This window comes from Protomyctophum bolini (assembly GCF_963924005.1).
Source record: "Protomyctophum bolini genome assembly, chromosome: 8".
NCBI classification, from domain to species: domain Eukaryota; kingdom Metazoa; phylum Chordata; class Actinopteri; order Myctophiformes; family Myctophidae; genus Protomyctophum; species Protomyctophum bolini.
Window position 1 is genome coordinate 8678600 of NC_137869.1, and position 22272 is coordinate 8700871.

The window sequence follows — 22272 nt, forward strand, 5'->3', positions numbered from 1 at the left end:
GTCTAATTACTCCGTCTGAATTACAGGAGCAGCGCATGTCTAATGCTCCGTCTGAATTACAGGAGCAGCGCATGTCTAATGCTCCGTCTGAATTACAGGAGCAGCGCATGTCTAATGCTCCGTCTGAATTACAAGCACAGGAGCAGCGCATGTCTAATTACTCCGTCTGAATTACAGGAGCAGCGCATGTCTAATTACTCCGTCTGAATTACAAGCACAGGAGCAGCGCATGTCTAATTACTCCGTCTGAATTACACAGGAGCAGCGCATGTCTAATGCTCCGTCTGAATTACACAGGAGCAGCGCATGTCTAATGCTCCGTCTGAATTACACAGGAGCAGCGCATGTCTAATGCTCCGTCTGAATTACAGGAGCAGCGCATGTCTAATGCTCCGTCTGAATTACAGGAGCAGCGCATGTCTAATGCTCCGTCTGAATTACAGGAGCAGCGCATGTCTAATGCTCCGTCTGAATTACAGGAGCAGCGCATGTCTAATGCTCCGTCTGAAGCACAGGAGCAGCGCATGTCTAATGCTCCGTCTGAATTACAGGAGCAGCGCATGTCTAATGCTCCGTCTGAATTACAGGAGCAGCGCATGTCTAATGCTCCGTCTGAATTACGTGCGGATCCCGAAAGAGAGCAACATAGTTTTTTCAGTAACTTAGCCACACTAATTGAAAGCCCTGCGCCCGTTTATCCATTCACCTTAGTCCGCCTTCTCTTCTCTTCTCTTCTCTCCTACCAAACCACTCCATTTGCACACATCTCTCCACATGCACAATACCAACTGCATGACTGTCCAGACATGACACACTATGTTGCATCCATGCAACTGTCATAATTACTGTACAGTTTGCATTTGCATGAAATACCATGTTTTTGCGCTACATTTCATGGTGATGCACATTACATCACATTTTAGGCCACACCCAGTTCCACTGCGTGCATATATGCGCGCGCGCACACAAACACACACACACACACACACACACACACACCTGGATGGCATGGCCTGGCGCTGTCTCTATAATCTAGGTCTCTAGAATGTAGGATTTTGGACAGTTGTGTAGAACAGTGGTTCTCAAAAATAGCAGATGCACAAGCTCAGAGCACGTCGCTTCCTGCCACGCTGCAAGCTTACATATCTGAAAGTGTATAATAATGGAGGGTCCCTGGCACAAAACAATTCCAGAAATACATATCTTGGGGGTCTTTGGTACACAAAGGTACTGATTTAGAAGGCAGTTGACTTTGCTCTTACCGTGGGAAATGGGGTAGACTGGGTGCCTGGACGGGCGGCGCACATATCCTGGGGCGTTGGTCCTGGCGCAGCTGTCCGGGTTCTTGTCCGGGTTCTTGTCCAGGTTCTTGGATCCTGGGGGCCGCCCTCGTTTCCGTCCGAGGTAAACCTTTCGGGGTCGGCCCGGGGACCGGCCTGTCTTCACCCAGGGTCCATTTGATTCCTGTCTCTCCGTCTCCGTGTAAGCACCTGAATAAAAAAGGATGAAAATGCCAAAGATAAATCCAAAAAAAAAAAAAAATGCCCAATGATTTATCTTAATAAACAACAACTTTGCGCTCATCCGATCATAACATACAAGCACCGGGTATAGATCTCAACAACGTAGCAACGGAACTAGAGTTGTTTTTCTGATACCAGTACCTGGAGAAATCTGCCGATCTACTGCCTAGTACCATAGACACAGAAATGTAGACGCCTCCTTCGGCTCTGGGGCCGAGAGGAGGCAAGCTTAAGTGACGTTTGTTTTCTCATGACAATAAAGCTCCGTTGGATTGAATTGATAAGTCCTGGAAAAGACTCGCTGGTTGGCCAGTAGTCACTCGAGTGGCAGCGACACAGCGTGCCTCTTCCGCACTGACCCTTGACCTCTGCCTTACATTGCGATACAGGTCGCTAGAATGAACTGCAGCGGCCAATGAGATGTCTAGGTTTGTACACGTGCTTCTCAAAAATAATCTGAATATCATGGAAAAGTTAATTTTCTACCGTAAAATAATTCAAAAAGTGAAACTTCCATATATTCTAGATGCATTGCGCAAAAAGTGACATATTTAAAACCTTTTTTTTTTTTTTTAATCTTGATGACGGCATACAGCTCATGAAAATAAAATCTCTAAATATTAGAAGATTTTACGAGAAAAAAACATTTATAATACAGAAATGTCGACCATGTCGTATATGTTAGTTTATGCATTCAATACGTGGTCTGGGCTACTTTTCATCAAATTATTCAACAATGTGGCATGGAGGTGATACGCCTGTGGCACTGTTGAGGTTTTATGGAAGCCCAGATTTGTTTTGATAGCAGCTTTAAACTCAATTGTTTTGTTGAATTTAGTGTCTCGCGCCTTCCTCTTGACAATACAACCTAGATTCTCAGTGGCGTTTAGGTCAGGCCAGTTGGCTGGTCAGTTAAGCCAGTAATACCATGGTCAGTACACCAATTGCTAGTCGTTTTGACACACAACCACACGCACGCACACACACACACACACACACACACACACACAATGTTTGTCATTTCTGTTATGCAGATTTGTTTTAACATGGGATGACATTTAGGACTACATTTTCAAGTCAATCCATCTTCATATATAAATTATTTGGTCCTCATAAGAAGACACCATTTCAGTCTACTCGCTGTGTCTCAGAGGGCTGTTCACCAACCTGCCTACCCAAGTTTTTGAGTGGTGCAACCACTCCAAGGAACAGCAATGTCTGTGACTCTGTGTCCGTCTATGTGACGTTAGCCTGTGTTACGTTAATGAGCACGAGTGTGACTATTAGTACCAGTAGGGGCGCTGTTGTGCCAGAAACAAAGAGAGAGATAGTGCTGTACTGTTGCCTGCTAATATGAGAGAGAGAGAGAGAGAGAGGGGGGGGGGGGGGAGTTGCACCACTCAGTTCACACGGGTGTGATTTTATATAAATTATGATATAATTGGTACAGTATAAGAAACAGACAATCCCTCCCTCCCGTCATCACGTGGGTCTTCAGACCTGAATTTAAAGCAAAAGTATTGCCACAGAAGGTACAATAAAGAGCCTTTACCCCTTTATCAGTCCTCGTGGGGGGGGCGGTGGGCTTTGTTCTTCCGATTTCAGACGTTTCGATGGTTTCAGGTCGTGGGACAGCTCGTGGATCACGGACGACGACCTCTCTCTTTTAATTTGTCTTCGTGACTTTCGCCCCGGCAGAGCTTCCCACGTCTGCTCCGAGTCATTGCCGTCTTCAGTGTATCTCTTTAAAATTTTTCTACGTGACTTTGACACCAGCGATATAGAAACATACGATTTTAAGAAAACTGTGTTTGTAGAATCAGCCTCAAGTCTTCATTTTGTATTACTGTAGGAGCCATGAATTGGTTCTTCGTTAGGTTTTATTACATTTGGTCAATGAAATAAATGGGCTGTCAATGGCGTTGATTGATTGACGGGCATAGGGGCTGACCTCAAAACATCACCTGTTCACCTGCTTGGCACACAGTGAGAGAGGGGGTGTGTGGGACGACTATTGTTATTGACCGCTTTATTTTGCTTTATTTTGAACGCTGTGGTTACTTTACTTTACGTTTGAGCACCCTATGAGTTATTAGTTTCTTTAATAAACCCCTAAAACGCATTGTTTGGACCCCTAAAACGCATTGTTTCGACCCCTAAAACGCATTGTTTGGACCCCTAAAACGCATTGTTTCGACCCCTAAAACGCATTGTTTGGACCCCTAAAACGCATTGTTTGGACCCCTAAAACGCATTGTTTCGACCCCTAAAACGCATTGTTTGGACCCCTAAAACGCATTGTTTGGACCCCTAAAACGCATTGTTTCGACCCCTAAAACGCATCGATTGGACCCAGCGAATTCCTTTTGTTGGCAGAGTGGAGCGCGTCTGACATCATGGCTCATCTCATCGCCTCTCAGCGACTTACTTCGTTTAGTTAGTCTCAGTCGCTTACACTTCCTGTGTTGTGGGAAATAGAATCTAAAGGTTCTTAAGATAATCCTTCGGACCGTTCTGCATAGCAGAAATGTCACCATCCTAGCTTACAGTAACTAGCCTATCAACCCATTTTCATAAATAAAACAAAATCAGTAGCATATGTTAATCTTTTAGGTTTATGTTAAGTTAAACACTGTACATTAGGCCAACATAACAATCTACATGATCACTGTACATTAGGCCAACATAACAATCCTACATCCCATTAGACTAACATAATGGTAAATGAGCACTGTGCGTTAAGCTAACATAATGGTAAATGATCACCGTACATTAGGCTAACATAAGAATGGTACATGCAGAACAGACAAATACATAATTATTTTATTACTATAGTATTATTTGCATAGTCTAAAATGTAGTTACTGTGGTCTGCCTTTGGATGGAAGTATAGCCTGGCCAAAAAAAGGAGGGGCTAGCGGCCCTCAAAAATATATATTCTTTTGTGAATATATATTTTAAATCCTCAAAAACGGCTAACGGGGCCCAGGCGGTGGCGTAACCGTCTGGGCACCCGACTGGTAATCCAGTCGCAGTGTGGCCGCGGGTTCGACTCCCGAGCCCGACACGGCCTTTACTGTATGTCTTCCCCCATCTCTCTCCCGTTTCCTGTCAGCCTACTGTCTGTCCCTTAGGCTGTCTGTCCCACAATAAAAAGGCGTAAGCCGCAAAAACAAATATCTTAAAAAAAAAAGAAAACGGCCAATGGACTATTCCTGGCCCATCCCAATGCAAGTGTTGTTCTACCTTTCAAGCCGGGAACACCTCTGTGTGCAGAAACCTCTTATCTCTATACTTTTTAGTTTTGTTTTCGTGAATGAATGTTTTACTTGATCATACTACAGTGTCGCACAAAAGCTTTTTAAACTTGTAAATCTGCTACTTTTGAATTTGAATCCTGATATATATATATATATATACACACACACAGTATGCTCCATATGTGAACGCACGCAATGATATCAGCGGCCCAGCGTGTTCACGTATGGCCCCATAAGCAATCCCAGAATGCACTGTTTCCAACCCGGAAGAAGGCCTCATGCGCTGGGTGAGCAACTCAATGCAAGTGGATGAGAGGAGAAATCCAGTGATTATACAGAACTACTCTATGGGAACAACTGAATGCCCTGAGACATAGGGAGAGTCGGGAGACATAGGGAGGTCACCGTGGTCACTCCCGCGGTCAACTCTTGCAGATCGACGCTAGATCGCTGCATCCGCATCCACTGCCCGTGCCAGTCCACGAACGTCCGCTGGTCGACTTCAAACAGTGTCAGGCTACGGCCCTCCTCCATGACCGTGAGCCGGAGCAGATTCCGGATCCTTTTGTAGTCCCGGAGCACCGGAGTACACTTCAGCATGTAGCAGCTGCTGCCGTCGTGGTTATTGTACTTCTTCTGAATGGTGTGGATGTCGCAGAGCTTGCGGAGGACGGACGCCACTAGGCGGCCGCAGTCCGGCCACCCTCCCCCCGGCCTCTGGCTGTTGCACGGCAGGGGCGAGAAGGACACCCGGACCTGGTCGTAGGGCAGGAGGTTCCGCCACAGTTCCGTGATGGCGCAGGTCTGCTCGTAGTTGAGCGCGTAGCCCGTCTGGGTCCTCAGCCCCACCAGGCACTCTGCCATGCTGTCCACGTGCTCCATGCACGGTGGCACCGGGCTCAGCCCCACCAGGCACTCTGCCATGCTGTCCACGTGCTCCATGCACGGTGGCACCGGGCTCAGCCCCACCAGGCACTCTGCCATGCTGTCCACGCACTCCATGCCCGGGGGCACCGGGCTCAGCCCCACCAGGCACTCTGCCATCCTGTCCACGCGCTCCATGCCCGGTGGCACCGGGCTCATATCCACGCCGTCCGCGCCGACCACTTCCACATAGTCCACATAGTCCACATTGTCGACATCCTCCACGTCCACATCCTCTTCATCCTCGTCGTCGTCCACATCCTCTTCATCGTCCACATCCTCGTCATCCTCCTCATCGTCCACATCCTCGTCATCTGCGTCGTCCACATCCTCGTCATCTGCGTCGTCCACATCCTGGGGAAATATACACGATATGACACGATGCCACACAAACCCCCCCCCTCATGTAAGTGATTATTCAAGAGTATATGTTATTTGTATTTCTTATACATCATCATAACGATGAGTAAAAATTCGAACTTAACCCATTTTGACCCGAGGTCAGATTAAAAAAAAATGTCTTCTACATCCTGACAAGTTTTCTGAAAAAGCTATGTTTTTTATGTCAGTCGTTCTTTGATTTTTCAAAAATAGCAGACCTACAAGCTCGTAGATCTGATGAGCTTGTAGATCTGCTATTTTTCAATAGCTAAAGCATAACATAATGCTAACACCAAAATGGGTTAATCAATTATTCTGATTAACCACTCAACCCTATATTATACTTTGCCAGTGGTGTCCAAAAATAGCTGAGCTAGAAACTGCTTCAGTATTTACAATAATCATTCATTAATCGTAATGGAGGTAAAAGTTTGAAATAACGGTGCCATAGGTAGGCTCAGGCCCCTTTTCCACCTAATATTGAACCAGTTCAGAGTGTTTTTCCACTGAAAATAAATTGGTCTGGAACCCTAAATGTTGGTTCGGAACAGGAACCAAAAAATGGCTGCCGGTTTGCGTGCAAGCGCCAAGGTTCCAAGAATGTAGAACGGAACCAGTTCTAGAACCAAAGTTATTTTGGTGGAAAAGGGGCCACAGTTATGGAACCTGTCACATCGTTTACTCACCATCTGTGGCTGAGGTTCCACTGGCCTCGTGACGTAGATTGGCCACAAGGGGGAAGCAGTGGTAGCGTTGGAGTCAGTGGCTGGGAGGGTGCTGACAGCTGATGAGAAATTCAATGTTTTTTTTCTCTTTTTTAAAAAATGGGAAAATGTATTTTTATGACTTTGAACACAAGGACTTCTTCGGTCCTCTATTAGCAGTAGTTCTCTTCGTGCCAAGGACCACCAAATTCATATATATTTGCCCGCAATTTTGCCTTCATCGAAAGCAAATTCCCTTTCATTACATTCACCAATCTTCCACACAGCCGTTGTGAGTGGAGTGAGTTGCACAGCATAAATCTGAAGTTCTCTATTAAGGATAAAAAGCTTCAAATATTGTAATACATGTCCACATTTATCCTGCTTTCAGCCAGTCATATATAACCTGAGAAGGCTTTTCAATGGAGCGTCGCAGTCACGCCCCCTACCAGGGCCCAGGAAATGATTCCCCGTTCAATTTTCCTCATAGACTTTTCAAAAAGTATTTATTTAAAGACCTTTTAAGCCTCGTACAAAGCCAACTGGAGTTGTGACAAATCCTGACAACAAGCACAATTCTCAAAGAATTAGAAAGAAGAAAAATAACGGCAGGTTACAACACTTTTTTTGTTGTTTTTCTTCTTTGTAATTATTTGTTTGGTCCAAAATATTGTGTTAATTGTCATGATTTGTCACAACTACAGTTGGCTTTGTCCGCTGCGTAACCGTCTTTAAATAAATACTTTTGGAAATGTCTATGGGAAAAATGCATTGGGAATTATTTCCTGGGCCTGGCGTCGACGCTCTATCGCATGATGTTATAAGGCAGTGGTTTTCAACAAGTGGTTCGGGGACCACCAGTGGTCCTTAAAGGCTCATCATACATAGTCTGGATTTCCGGTGGTTAGGTGACCACCGAACTACAACATGACGTCACGAGACGCGGTGAAGAGAAAACCACCGCCACATTTATTCCTTTACCCATTTAGACCTGGTGCTACCTATACGTTGTTTTACCTTTAACCCATTCTGACCTGAGATCAGATTCATACGAAGGTTTCCACTGGACACACACTGGTCTGATCAACCCATTCTGACCTGAGATCAGATTCTAAAAATGTCAGTCGTTCTTCGATTTTTCAAAAATAGCAGACCTACAAGCTCGTAGCGCGCCACTCGGTGGCGCGCTATGAGCTTGTAGATCTGCTATTTTTCAATAGCTAAAGCATAACATGATGCTAAACACCAAAATGGGTTCCCGGTCAGAATGGGTTAACCCATTTAGACCTGGTGAAACCTATACGTTGTTTTACCTTTAATGCCGGCTGCGCCCTCTCCGTCTCATATAGCAACATATATTATTGTTTTAATAAGAATTTGAAGGTTTTCAGAAAAATACGTTTGTCTAAATGGGTCATGCCATCAGGCTTGTGGTTCATTAGATTTGTGCAACAAACTGTTAAAATGTACAGTGATGAAATATCGCACACACACACACACACACAATTATAAATATATAGCATGTGCCATAGATTTAACAGAGTTTGTGTTGTATACGACTCCATTAAGGCCTGAGGCCTATACAAACTAGTCCATACTTGGAACGATGCAAGTTGGAAATGCAGTTAATGCACGCTCCACCCAGTTATTATGTACGTGTCCCTTTTATGCCCATATATGGAGTCATTTGCAAGGCATGCCCAAATATGGTGTCTATGCAGAATGATGTCAGAACATCATTGTGATGTCAGAACAGGCCAGCTCCATATATGGAGATCCAGACACACACATACCCAGCCAATGAAAGGTACCATAGTGACGTCATCAGAAATAGCTAAAATACACAATCCCTGATTGGCCTGCTCGCGCAAGTAATTAATAGAGTAATTACTTTGCCTAAGAATGGTGTGCCTCCTTCCATGGTCTACCATTTTGACCTGAGATCAGATTAAAAAAATGTCCGTTTGAAAATGACAGTTTTCTGAAAAAGCTATGTTTCTATGTCAGTCGTTCTTTTTCAAAAATAGCAGACCTACAAGCTCATAGCGCACAGGGGATATCTACATTTATAGTTAGATGTCCCCTGTGGCACACCCGTTATGCGATTCTCAGCCAATCACATCACAGAATGACACCTTCCAGCCAATCACAGCGTGCAATACGTGCGGACGCATTCCGTCCTCAAATATAATCCTCATATTTCTAAAATCATTTATTTATTTAAATTCCTTCTGAATCTATGTGGTTGTTTATTGCTTGCTGGCTTCCAGTTTTGTTTCTCCTGCTATTGACTTTTGAGCATTGAGTTGAAAATTCACAAATATGCGCACAATAAAGTTACAAAGTTGGGATGGAGATATTTTCGAGGTGGATGTTGAAATAGCCAAACAATCGCTCACCATCAAGACTATGTTAGACATTTCGGGAACGGACGACGATGATCCGGTTCCACTCTCTAACGTAAACGCTGCCATCCTCAAGAAGGTGACCCAGTGGTGCACCCATCACAAAGACGACCCCCCTCCCCACGACGATGGCCAGAACCAGGAGAAGAAGAGGACCCATGACATTCCCGTGTGGGACCAGGAGTTCCTCAAAGTGGACCAAGGCACACTGTTTGAACTCATTCTGGCTGCCAACTATTTGGACATCAAAGGCTTATTAGACATCGCCTGCAAGACGGTGGCCAACATGATCAAAGGCAAAACCGTAGAGGAGATCAGGAAGACGTTTGCTATAGAAAATGATTTCACAGAGGAAGAGGAAGCCCAATTACGCAAAGAGAACCCAAACCCAAACCTCACAGGGAAGAGAATCAGTGGTGTGACAGTCAGACAGGCATTAGTCTGACACCCTAACCCAAACTTCACAGGGAAGAGAACCAGTGGTGCGACAGTCCGACAGGCATTAGTCTGACACCCTAACCCAAACTTCACAGGGAAGAGAACCAGTGGTGCGACAGTCCGACAGGCATTAGTCTGACACCCAAACCTAACCCTAACCTCACAGGGAAGAGAACCAGTTGTTTGTTTAGCTATACCGTAGCTCTCTCTCCTTCGTAATATGTGGCTGTGCCCTTATTAGAATGTCAACAATAAGCAGCACGGCTATAATCAAAGCGAACGATGCTTGAGTTGTAGCCATAATGCCAGCCAGTGGCAGTGGGCATAGCCTACCACGAATGATCCACGATAGCACATGACTAATTAACATATATTTAAATTAGGACCATCGTATGCAAATTAGCCATGCGGCATATGCCACATGGAAAGAGGTGCACAATGCGTAACATAACATAGCTTACTCGTTTCCATTGCATGTCGGATAAGACAACATTGATGTGAATGAGATGATACAAACATTACTTACAAACAATGCTTGACTTGGATTAATAACATACTACCATAAAATACAAGTGTGATGGTATACCATAAAAGAACACCATGTGATATCAGTGATATTTTATTACAAATGCAAATGCAAAAAAACAAAACAAAAAAAACAGTGCAGTAATATTTTTTATAGTGCAACAATTTTGCATGTAGGCCTATTGAATATATCGTCTCTGTTCGTCAGGCAGAAATAAACCATATGTCCAAAACGTACTTTTCAGCATGGAATTGTGGACGAAATGTTATCCAACGACAAAATATTCTTTAGTTTGGGGTCTGAGAGGCTAGATCTAATTGAATGGTGGTCCATGGCTCATAATGTCAATTGAATAGTGGGCCTTGATATGAAAAGGGTCCTTTTCTTCGGCCATAGCCCTTTGCAGCTTGAAGTTCAGCCTTCCATTCAGCCAGAGTTGTGGTGGCTGTGGCATGGCAGTACCAATTGCCATAATAGTTATTGTGGGTTGCAGGGTCCCGCTCCATCTGACACTGCTTGCATGTGATGCTGTCAGTCCTCTTGATGTACCGTCTCCTCTTTTTGCCACTTGCTTCCTCCTCTAACTTCTTCTTACGGTAGAGCAGGGTGCTCTTATGCACATTTTTTGTGGAAGTTACAGGAACGGCAGGTTGGGAGGTAGGTGCAGGAGCCACCGGAAGGACAGGTTGGGAGATAGCCACTGGAACGGGAGGTTGGGAGACAGAGAGTAGAGGTTGTGGAGCCACTGGAATGGGAGGTTGGGAGGCAGAGAGTAGAGGTTGGGAGGCAGAGAGTGGAGGTTGTGGAGCAATGTGGATTGGATGATGTGTTGTGGAAGCTGCAGCTCTTGGACCAGCTACCTGAAGCAGAAACTGTGTGGGATAGAGGAGAGGTTGAGTTGGCAAGAGACGTCGCTGCACAGGTTGGACAGCTGTTGTGGGTGTCGGGATAAATCCAATCTTTATTGCAGACCTTTTTCTCAGGGCTGTCCCTGTAGTGTCAGGGGGGAGAGTCGGCACACAGGGTCTGTCTTTCCTCTGAACTGCAGGAGGCAGGCTCTCTGGGCTCACAACTGGGTTTGTTGTCCTAGGTGACAGGGATCGAACCCATGGCCTTCTCTCCTGTTTGGCTTTTGTGGCTGGCCAAGAGTCTACCAGACACGGAGTGCCATCCCTCTCCTCTCTGGCTATTTGTGGAATGATGAGAAGCTCCTCTGGCTCCTCTTTGATCTCTGGAGGTGACGCATCCTCCTGGACTGTAAAGTCAGCTAGGGATGGACCATATGAGAGTTACATGTCACCATTATTGTATGAAGTGAGGAGCGCCTCTTATCATCATACATCTCATTCTGGACAATGTATCCGTTTACACAAACGGGCATAGGAGGGGCTAGCGCCCCTCAAAAATGTGATTAGCGATATTATCGCAACTTTTAATAACCACTTTGAACACCCAGCACCAACACAACGAGCTCAACTTGCAACGCAACGTGCTGGGAGTTTGTAGATTTGCTATTTTGGCTAAATCGATTTGTGTAGACTGAAATAAGAGTGTCTGTTTTTATCAACTCTTTAGCATATTCTCCCTTCTTACATTCTACCTCAATATGCTGCATGAAAAAGTGTAAAAGTCAAGAATCTCTGCCTGCCATTGCATTGAAAGGTGATCAGATCTGGCTATAAAACAAAGAACTGCATTGCATTAAACCAGTAGTTTTCAAACAGTGGTCCGGGGACCACCAGTGGTCCTTGAGGGGGTTCCAGGTGGTCCCCAGCTAAATGATGGAGAGTTGGTAATCAAATGGAGAGATCTTTAAATATTGAGTGTAAAATGAAACCAAAAGGACCCGTGCGCGTTTTACACTCTCAAGAGTTACAGTTTTGTTAAAATTCTGACGTCTACACAATTGGAGAATGTAGAACAATTGTTATTTTGACCAACGTTTGCTATCTCCTAATGGTAGCAACATCAATACAGCATGGTCTTGTGGACAAAATCAATAACAAACAATAACAAATATAAGTTTTGGGTCGGAGCTAAATGTCATCAAATGGTGGTCTGTGGCTCAAATGCTGACTAAATAATGGGCCTTGATACAAAAGGGTTGAAACCCACTGCATTAAACTTTGACTATTATGACTTTGTCTTCTGCTATACTGAGCTACAAATCTAACAAAAATAACTGAAATTGAAATCTGTGTTGTGTCACTCCCCATGAAAATTCAGTCATTAATAGCCTACAGTCGGGGACACCTATTGACTCAGGAACATTAGCCTAGTACAAAGCATTACACAATACACATGTACTAGGGTGCACCATTTTCCTTTCATCATAACAAGAGACGTACAAATATACAATCGCATCATGTGTGGACAATGCGTTGCACAGGCAGATGAAGGCTGGCTATGTGAGGCTCCTAGAACGTCACATTGTTAACTCCGTTTATTGCACCGAACTTTTGTGCTGAATTAAAACTCCTGAGTTTATAATGTGGCAACCTCCCCCCGGGCCCTCACCCGCTCTGATGGTCCATTATAGTCATTTATACGCTATGGGCTATGCAATACGCCAGGGCTCCCCAATTAGCGGCCCGCGGGCGGGGGGGGTCCAAGCTATAAATGGCATTAAATGGGGGTCAGTAGCCTCTGCATGTCAAACTGGCGGGCCTTTTCAAATGGGGTCTTGCCTTGATCATTAATTTCACGGCAAGACCTCGACCTTGCGCGTGGCGACTCGGCCCCCAGCCTGGTACCGTAGTCAAAATATGGCCCTTGAGGAAAATTAATTGGGGAACCCTGCAATACGCTATGCAAAAGACACGTGTCACATTATACAAAACAATAATATAGATTTAACTCACGTCATTCTGACTTGATGATCGAAGAAACAAATGTTATTGTTATATGTTATTGCGTTGTCTTGAAGGTGCTTTGTTTTTATCCAGACATGCCGTTCTCTGAGATTCTTGCAGCCGGCATCTTTTGTGATTGGCTTTGGCATTTCTCTGTGCCACCGAAAATCCAGGACCGCGATTGGCCGCCCCAAGCTCGACAAAAGAATGTGATTGGCTGATTCTCAGTGCAGGCATTCTCTGTGCCACCGAAAATCCAGGACCGCGATTGGCCGCCCGAGCTCGACAAAAGAAGTTACAGCAAGCCATCGGTGAGTTTTTAACTGGCAACACGCATGTCGGGAGCCACGGGTGAGTCTTAACCAGCCACGCATGTGTCGGACAGTTGATACGTCAGACGGATTGGTGGAGGATCCTACAACACTACACCACACTGAACAGGACTCGTCCCCACATTTAGTAAATTTTGGACGATCACCACCACTCAACCCTCTTTTCTGTGTACCGACAGGCTGACAGCATGGTCCATTTTTAGCCCGCTTGTGTGGTGCAAATAATAATAATAAAAGATGCCTTCTAAATCAGTAGTTCTTACACTTTCGAGATTTTGCAAACAAATTATTTAAATAGCAGATGTATAAGCTGGCAGCAGGAACGCGCTGAGAGCTTGTACATCTAGGTGTATTTTATCAAACTTCAGGTCAGATCGGCACACAAAGCCACGCGTAGGAGTGGCGCTATGCATCCCATCTGTGGACGGGTAGGTACCGTCACAAAAAAACATGCTGATGTCAAACTCAAGGCCCGGGGGCCAAATCAGGCCCTTGAATGAATTATCTTTGGCCCGCGGGATATTTAATTAGTATTAGAACAGGCCCTCTGGTATATTGCACGGACCACTATAATACTACAAGTCCCACAATGCACTGCGAGTGTATTGTCACGTATCGAGGGCCCGCAAGCGCAAGCATGCGTCTTCTCTTCACTATTGATCAGCAGTGAAAGTATATCGCTTCTGGTCAACTTTCAGCTACCCCTATTAGTTTTTACCTGACATACTGTCTGGTGATATCAGGGTTGATGATGACGTGTCAGCTATCTGTGGAATGATGAGAAGCTCCTCTGGCTCCTCTTTGATCTCTGGAAGCGACGCATCCTCCTGGACTGTAAAGTCAGCTAGGGATGGAGCATATGAGAGTTACATGTCAGCTAGGGATGGACCATATGAGTTACAGTGAGGAGCGCTCTTATCATCATACATCTCGATATTATCGCAACTTTCAATAACCACTTTGAACACCCAGCACCAACACAACAAGCTCAACTTGCAACGCAACGTGCTGGGAGTTTGTAGATTTGCTATTTTGGCTAAATCGATTTGTGTAGAGTGAAATAAGAGTGTACTAAAAGCACACTTTACAAGTATATAGAGGGTTTAAGACAGTGGTCTTAGTGGGACTGAAGTTGTAACTCAACAATAGCGGATTCGTCCTGAATGTCTTGGTATTGGACTCTTGGAGAAGTGGTTGTTTTTACCTGACAGAGTGTCGCCCCTCGACTTCACATCTTGTAATCTTAACGTTGACCATCCAGTCTCCCCCTGTCCCTGTGGAGGCAAGGCACTTTTATTTGTACTGCACATTCCAACAACGCAATTCAATGTGCTTTACACAGAACTCCAAGCATGAAACAAAACATAACAGATAGTTGCAGTGCAAAAGAAAGATGATGTCTGATGATGTCAACAGCATGACGTCACAGGGTGGACATGCACACAAAGCCGTTGGAGCAGTTAACCCCGCTCAAAAAACAAGGCAACTCAATCAAAGAAAAGGTCTTTAGTTGTGTTTTAAAATAAATAAGAGTGGCCGCAGACCTGGGGTGGAGACTGTGGTTCCTCCAGGGCCATACTGGACCCCTCCTCGTGTTCAAGGGAATCGTCTTTACACCCAGGAGGAGGAAAGAGAAGGTATGGTTAGCAGAGAGCACATCTAATGGCTATTTTGCAACTATGAAGGGTATATATATAACCCAGAACCTTCCCATAGCATACAAGCTGATACTCCTCTGACACACAGTGAGTGAGTTCTTATAATGAACACAATAGAGCAGTGGTTCTCACATGGGTTTTTAAGACATTTTTAATAACCAAAACTATGAAATTAACATTAAAGACCATTACTGCATCAAAAGTAATCAACAAACTATACCATAAAAACTGGTCAAATTGTCAAATAATATAATAAAGTGACAAGAAAATAGCCAATGTAGATCTGCTATTTTCACAATATGTATCTGTGGAACCAAACAAAATATTAACCCCCCCAATACTTATTGTTGGGGGGTCACGGCCAGACAAGATTGAGAACCCTCTGTTATATATAGAGGACCAATTGGATAAAACAAGTTCTTTGCTCCTTACCTATGGCAGGGAATCCTGGGAAATCTTCATCGTCATCCTCATTTTCAACTTCAAGCGTTTTTTTGTTGACCCGTTGTCGCTTTTCTGGTATGTCTGTAGGTATCAGGAAGTTCACATGTTTGCACATGAAAAACGTTAATTAGACAAAAACAAGAATGTCACAAGTATCATTAACTGCAGCGCTGTCTCTGCATCTGATCCCCTTTTTTATTATTATCTTTTCCTTATGTTTTTATTATTAGTGTACGTTTCTCTGTCACAACCTCCCGGTCATTGTTTGCGTTAGTTTCTGACGTTCTTTTGTTGGTTCAATCACTGTTTTGTTATGGCTTACGTGTAGCTAAAGTTAGCTCATAACACTAGCTGCTGTCACTCACTCCACGTTGCAGCATTTGTGAAATTCTGACTGACTAGGTCGCTACTAGAAGCACTAGTGGCCTCGTAGGTTGCTGCTTGCTGTCCCATTGGCTAGACAGGTAGCCTGAGACGAGGCAGCCAATCAGGACTAGTAGCCTTGGGTTGCTGCTCGCTGTCCCATTGGCTAGACAGGTAGCCTGAGACAAGGCAGCCATTTTACTGACTTATAGCTGCACAGTCAGTCTTTTAATTTCAAGGACCCTCATAACTCTGAGAGTGTACAAATGGAACGGAGGGTCAATTTGGTTACATTTATATAGACTCTTAGGGTTACAGACCTGTAAGGGTGCATTTTGAAAGAACCTGGACCCCATTTTGAGAACCACGGTCCTATATTTGTTTATAAATGTGTTATAGATATTTGGAAGGTGTGGGAGTGGATGGGGCGGGACCATAACATAAGCTAAGAAAACCTGCCACCCCAGCTTAACTAAAATCAGTTTAAAATCGAACAGGAATCAAATCTAGGAAGAGTCAACAACCATACAGTGATAGCACCTTTTTTCTGTGTTTTTTGTTTTTCTTTTAGGCAAGGCATTTGGCCTGCAAAACCTAACCAAAAATGTATTATTAGATAAAGACAATTAAGTTAAATAAGGGTTTTGGCCCATGTATAATCTATAATCCCTACAGTGTTTTTGTGTGTGAATATTGATAGATAACCTGTGACATATTTCTGCTATGTCCTTTTTTTTTTCAATTAATATATATTTTTTTTCATCTGATATCCATGACTTATTTATTTTTCTTTGAGAAACTACAAGTGGATCCTGGACACTTCTAAAACGATGGGACTGTATTTCCTTTATAGATAGAACATTTTACCATACTTCAAAATACAACTTTTCCCCTCCAAAAGTAAGGTACGCAAATAGCTAAACCTAATAATTCAATATTGCAAACGTTCTTTCACAGAGAGGCTGAGATTTGAAAGTTTGTAGCTGTCTACAGTACTTGCACGCTCTGCTTGCGCACTAGTAGGCCTTGTGTGCAACAAGCAAGTAGGCACTCGACAGAGTGCAGTTCTAGTTGTTCTGGTTTTACTTGTCTTCATGTTGTCCTAAGTGTTGTTTAGTTTGTATCTGTATGACCACACTGTGGTGTTCACATAAAATAAAAAATATAAAGTATGAAAAAATAATAATAAATGCGTTTGTATTTCACAATGATTGTGTCATTTCACCGTCTACTCAGGCTTCTGTGAATACCCCACACAGTTTGCTTGATTCAGTATATTTAGATATTTGATACTCCTTTTATAGCTGCCCCGCCTCCTTCGCATAACTTCAAACTACATTTTAACCACGTTAGATTCAAAACACTCGTCCTTGATTCTATGGTCCTCCCAATACGTCAGGGGGCCGTGTTTTTCAATTACTTTTTTCTTTCTTTCATTTATTCATTCATATGTTCTTTTCATTTTCAAAAGAAAACTGGAGAAGTAGAGAAAAAAGGATCCCAGTCCCACAGTCTTCACTTAGAATTAGATGTATTGAGCAACGTTTTGGTGGTTCAGACCTTCATCAGGCATCATGCAAATAGCAACTCTTACTCTAGATTCATCCAATTATGCGAAACGGATTGCATTCATCCCATTATAAAATAAATCTAGAGTTGCAAATTGCGGCTAGCCCTGGCCTAGCCCCGCTCGGAACCCTACGTACAGTTTCTTTACAATACACTTTACGTAGGGTTCCGAGCGGGGCTAGCTCTGGCCCTCCCCATGTCTCTACAGCTCTTTAATGAACACAAAAAGACAAACCCCCCGCAATTCCATCCAAACATCAAACCGATCAGATGTCCAAGAAGCAATTTCATCCAATAAGCTACAATACTTATTAAAACTGTCACGAACTAACCTGTTCTGTGTAATTTGATTTGAGGTTTTAAAACCACGTCCAGGATTCTCTGTTGCTTCTCAATCTGTTGTTTGGAGCTGAACGCCTGGTCCTCGTATTCTGTTATGATTCTTTCAACCACCACAAAGATCTCCTCAGCGGCTGCAAAGAGTCGCCTTTGAACGAATGACTTCAGTGTGTGTCTTGAAAACATAGCAGAAGAAGCCATTATTACTAAATGTAGTAGATCAAACACGCAAGTAACGGTACGGTTAGCTCTGGTCAGTCTGGGGGCTCTGCGTGTGGCGAAAAAACAATGCAACGTGAACGAAAGCACTTCCGGGTTGATCATGTTTGGCGCGCAGCCTTGGAACCCGTGGTTGATGCTTACTGCCATCTGCTGGTGAAGAATCAAGATCTGTATAGAAAAAATGTCTGAAATAAGATTTCGCACGCGCGCGCGCACGCATGCACGCACTCACATACAGGGTCTCCATTGCGTCTCCAATCATCACCCACATAATAAGCCTCTCCATCAAACAAGGACACGTCCCTCAAGATTTAAAACTTGCGAAACACACACAAACACACACACACGCACGCACACGGCACACACAGGCTACGTGGTCGTCTCCATTGCCCACATAATAAACCTCTCCATCAAACAAACAGGGACAGGTCCCTCAAGATTTCAAACTTGCGAAAGTAACCCCCTGCACATGAAAGGCACCAAATTAGACTAGCGCCCTATTTCTATTCTTGCTCCATCTCGATTCTCGAAAGTGATGGAAAAAATCTGTCTTTAGAACATCCCATTCCACTGACACATTCCTTATTTGACCGACCACATCAAACACAAGGTGGATCCTGGCAAATACTGCAGCATGGTCAAGCTGGGCAAAAAAGGCTCCTGACACCGTAAACCGATTAATAAGCTAAAAGTAATTGGTTTTGACAGCACATCAGGACACAATCCTACCTGGAGAGGAGAGAACAGATGGTGGAGGTGAACGGAACACAGCCCCCCCCCCCCCCCCTTCTTTCAACCATTTATTTTTCATTTTTGCACAAACTGATACATGACTCACATACACAGACAGACTAACACATAATGCATCTATTGAGGGATCCCCATAGAAACGCAAAGTAACTCCATAATGAGCATGGACGGTGACGTCATGCCAAAGTCTATCATTACTCTGAGTTTAGTGTATATAGCCCCTCCCCCTCCCGCCCCGCCCTTAGAGCTGGCAGGTGATCAGCCGATGTACTGAATTGAATTGCAATAAACAGAATTAATCCACAGCAATGGAAATATAGCATTATACCAAGACTGGTGGTGTCTAGACAGGGTTAGTAATGGGACATGGTCAGGACCAGAGCGCATACTTGGCAGCTTTGATCCAGAACCCAAACTCCTACATCGGCCTCATCACCATTGCCATCCTGCAGAGCCCTCAGAAAAAGCTCACCCTAACCGGGGTGTGTGAATTCATCAGTGAACACTTCCCATATTACAAAGACGAGTGTCCCGCTGCCTGGAGAAAATCCATCTGTCATAACTTGTCGTACAATGACTGCTTCGTGAAAATCCCCCCGGCGTTGGACAACGCCAGCAAGGAAAGCTACTGGGCCTTTGACCCACTGGCAGAGGGCATGTTTAACAATGACAATGGACCTTTTCTGAAAAGGAGGAAACAGTTAAAGAGGCACCAGCCGCCGGACGTTGGGCAACACGACAGAATCCACTCTGCTTCCTATCCTATTGCTTTGCAGCATAGTTCTGGGTCGTACAGCGTCAAAGGGGAGACAGCCACTGCGAAGGGCCAGGTCCAGACCACAGGCTCTGGATGTTCAACCAAGAAACTAAAGAACAGTATGGTGGTGAAGCCGCCTCATTCATACATCGGCCTCATCACCATGGCTTTCCAACAGAGCCCACAGAAAAGGCTCACCACGACGGACATCTGTGACTTCATCACTAACCGCTTCCCAGACTACAGAGACACGTTCCCTGCTTGGCGAAACTCTCTCCGCAATAACTTGCACCTCAACGACTGCTTTGTGAAAAAAACGCAGGAGCCGGGTAACACTGGCAAGGAACATTACTGGACCTTTGACCGACAGTCAGAAGACAGGTTTGGCAACAACATACACATTCTTAAAACGAGGAAGAGAAAGGCAGAGGAGGATGATAATCCGAGGACCTCTGTGGGGCCACCACCAAAGGACAGATTCATGAAGAATGCTGCTGTCCTGCCAACCAGGCATTCGCCACAGTCTCTGCCATCCTCTCCCGAGACTTTGTCATCTGCATCACATTCCGGGGACGAAGGGGCAACAGGCACGGTGAAGGGAGACGGTCAGGAGCAGGGCACAGAGCCGACCAGTCCCATTCAGAAGACAGAGGCGGTGCTGGACAAGAGTCTGAGGACCTCTGTGACACCCCCCAAGGGCAGAATCACGGAGAATGCTGCCATCCTGCCAGAGACTCTATCGTCTGCTGGGTCAGATTCTCAGGATGAAGGCGAGACAGGCACTGTGAAGGGAGATGGTCGAGATCAGAGCTCAGACTCGGAAGGTTTGATCCAGAACCCAAAGAATCGTCTGGTAAAGCCGCCCTACTCCTACATCGCCCTCATCACCATGGCTGTCCTCCAGAGCCCTCAGAAAAAGCTCACCCTGAGTGGGATCTGTGAATTCATCAGCAACCACTACCCATACTACAGAGATAAGTTTCCCGCTTGGAGAAACTCTCTCCGTAATAACTTGTATCTCAACGACTGCTTTGTGAAAAAACGGGAGTCGGGCAACACCGGCAAGGAAAGCTACTGGACATTTGACCCCCAGGCAGAAGACATGTTTGACAGTGGAAGTTTTCTCAGGAGGAGGGAACGGTTTAAGAGGCTCCAGACGCCAGGCGTCGGCGAACAAACAGATCCCAGGATAGGTGTGCTCTCACCAGCTCACCTCCCACTCATACACTCGGTGCAGCTGAATAGGAAGAGAGAGGTTGAGGAGACCGAGGACCTCTGTGGGAATTCTGACCCCATATCATCCTCCCCAGAGACATTGCCTTCTCCTGCATCAGTTCATAAACAGACTTTAACTGGTATTTATCTGGTTAAGTGTTAAATAGCTCTCCCCTGAGTATAATAGTCATTGCGTGTTTGTTCAGTAAGAGGGTTCTTCCTGTCTCGCCATCTCTATAGAAAATACAAAATAAATGTTGGAGAGAAATTAATTATCTCTCCAATCGGGAGAGAGAATTCATACAGCATAAATAGTATAAAAAAGTTAAATTGAAACTGATCTGGGAAAAAAAAACAGGAGAAATTTGGAATTGTAACATTAAAATGTAAGGTTCTTTTGTCCTGGCTGGATGAAATTACTGACTCAAACGAAAATGTATTTTCTGTTTATTAAAGTGCTGGAGAGACAGGGAGACTCCTGTTACTGAATAAACACTCTAGACTACAGTAATAATTACTTTCAGGACATAGAGCTTTAGCTTAACAAAACAATAACACAAAAATAACCTTTTTATTTTAACCTTAAAAAAATCAAGCGTTCTAGACCCACCCATCAGTTGAGTGACCCGCATGCATTTTCAGAGCATGATGTGATTGATTTGGATGACCAATTAATACATTTTTTCTCCAAGGTTTCTAATAAAGAATACCATGAAATGGTGTCTACATGCTAATCTAAACGCATTCAGACCTGAGGCCGATTCTACAAATGTCTTCTAAAATGTAATCTAACAGTTTTCTGAAATAGGTCTGCTGCTGTATCAATGGTTCTCAACTTCTCAAACCTTTTCATGTCAAAGTAAGCCTTGCCATAAGGCAGGAGCCTATCTCCTGTTTCTGTAGTGTGAGGCAGGTTGATGTACAAGTACACCCCCTGGACATGATACGTACAAGTACACCCCCTGGACATGACGCGTCACGCTAGTGTGTTGCAGGGAGGGACTAACCCCCAATCCAACCCTTGATGCTGAGTGCCAAGCAGGGAGGCACTGGGTCCCGCCAGTCTTTGGTATGACCCGGCCGGGGATCGAAGTATCGAACCCCGACCTCCCAGTCCCGGTCCTCCTCACTAATGTGATAACATGATAAAATACCACCATTTTTTCCTACTCGGTCTGTGTCTCATGAGGGCTGTGGGCAGTTCAGAAACCCGCCCACCAGTGACATCATTGATGGGAAATCAAAGGTAATATAAACGGCAGGCTTTCTATTCCTGAAAAGTTACAATGCGATAATGAAAATCAAAATATTTTTTTTAAATCTTGTTTCTGAACATATGAGACACAACCTGAGTAGAAAATAGTTGTGGTATTTTATCATGAACATTAGGGAGGACAAATTATATGAAGATAAATTGAGAAGTGAAGTGGTCCTTTAAGTTCTATAGTGTGTTGTCAATAGTTTGGGGGCCCAGGCCAGCTCGTAATATCCTCATGTCCCACAGGTTGAGAATGACAACATTTTGCTGAGAAAACCTCAAGTGACAAAAAAAACATACTCTGTAGCTATACCATCATGATGCCATGAATGTTAAATAAGCTGCTTTCATA

The 22272-nt window shown here is 44.4% G+C and overlaps 2 protein-coding genes across 2 annotated transcripts; one reads left to right on the forward strand and one right to left on the reverse strand.

Moving 5' to 3' along the window:
* Nucleotides 1-4171: 4171 nt before the first annotated feature.
* On the reverse strand, nt 4172-17985 carry LOC308319957 (uncharacterized protein). Its single transcript, XM_080770200.1, has 7 exons — nt 17712-17985; nt 15436-15528; nt 14890-14954; nt 14550-14619; nt 14064-14189; nt 6775-6872; nt 4172-6061 (listed from the first exon to the last, which is right to left on the reverse strand). The coding sequence occupies exons 1-7, from the start codon at nt 17917-17919 to the stop codon at nt 5129-5131; spliced, it is 1593 nt and encodes a 530-aa protein (XP_080626326.1). The 5' UTR covers nt 17920-17985; the 3' UTR covers nt 4172-5128.
* LOC308319493 (S-phase kinase-associated protein 1-like) lies at nt 9115-9642 on the forward strand (the record flags this gene model as incomplete). The annotated part of the gene is made up of 1 exon (XM_080769599.1): nt 9115-9642. The coding sequence occupies one exon, from the start codon at nt 9115-9117 to the stop codon at nt 9640-9642; it is 528 nt and encodes a 175-aa protein (XP_080625725.1).
* Nucleotides 17986-22272: the final 4287 nt, after the last annotated feature.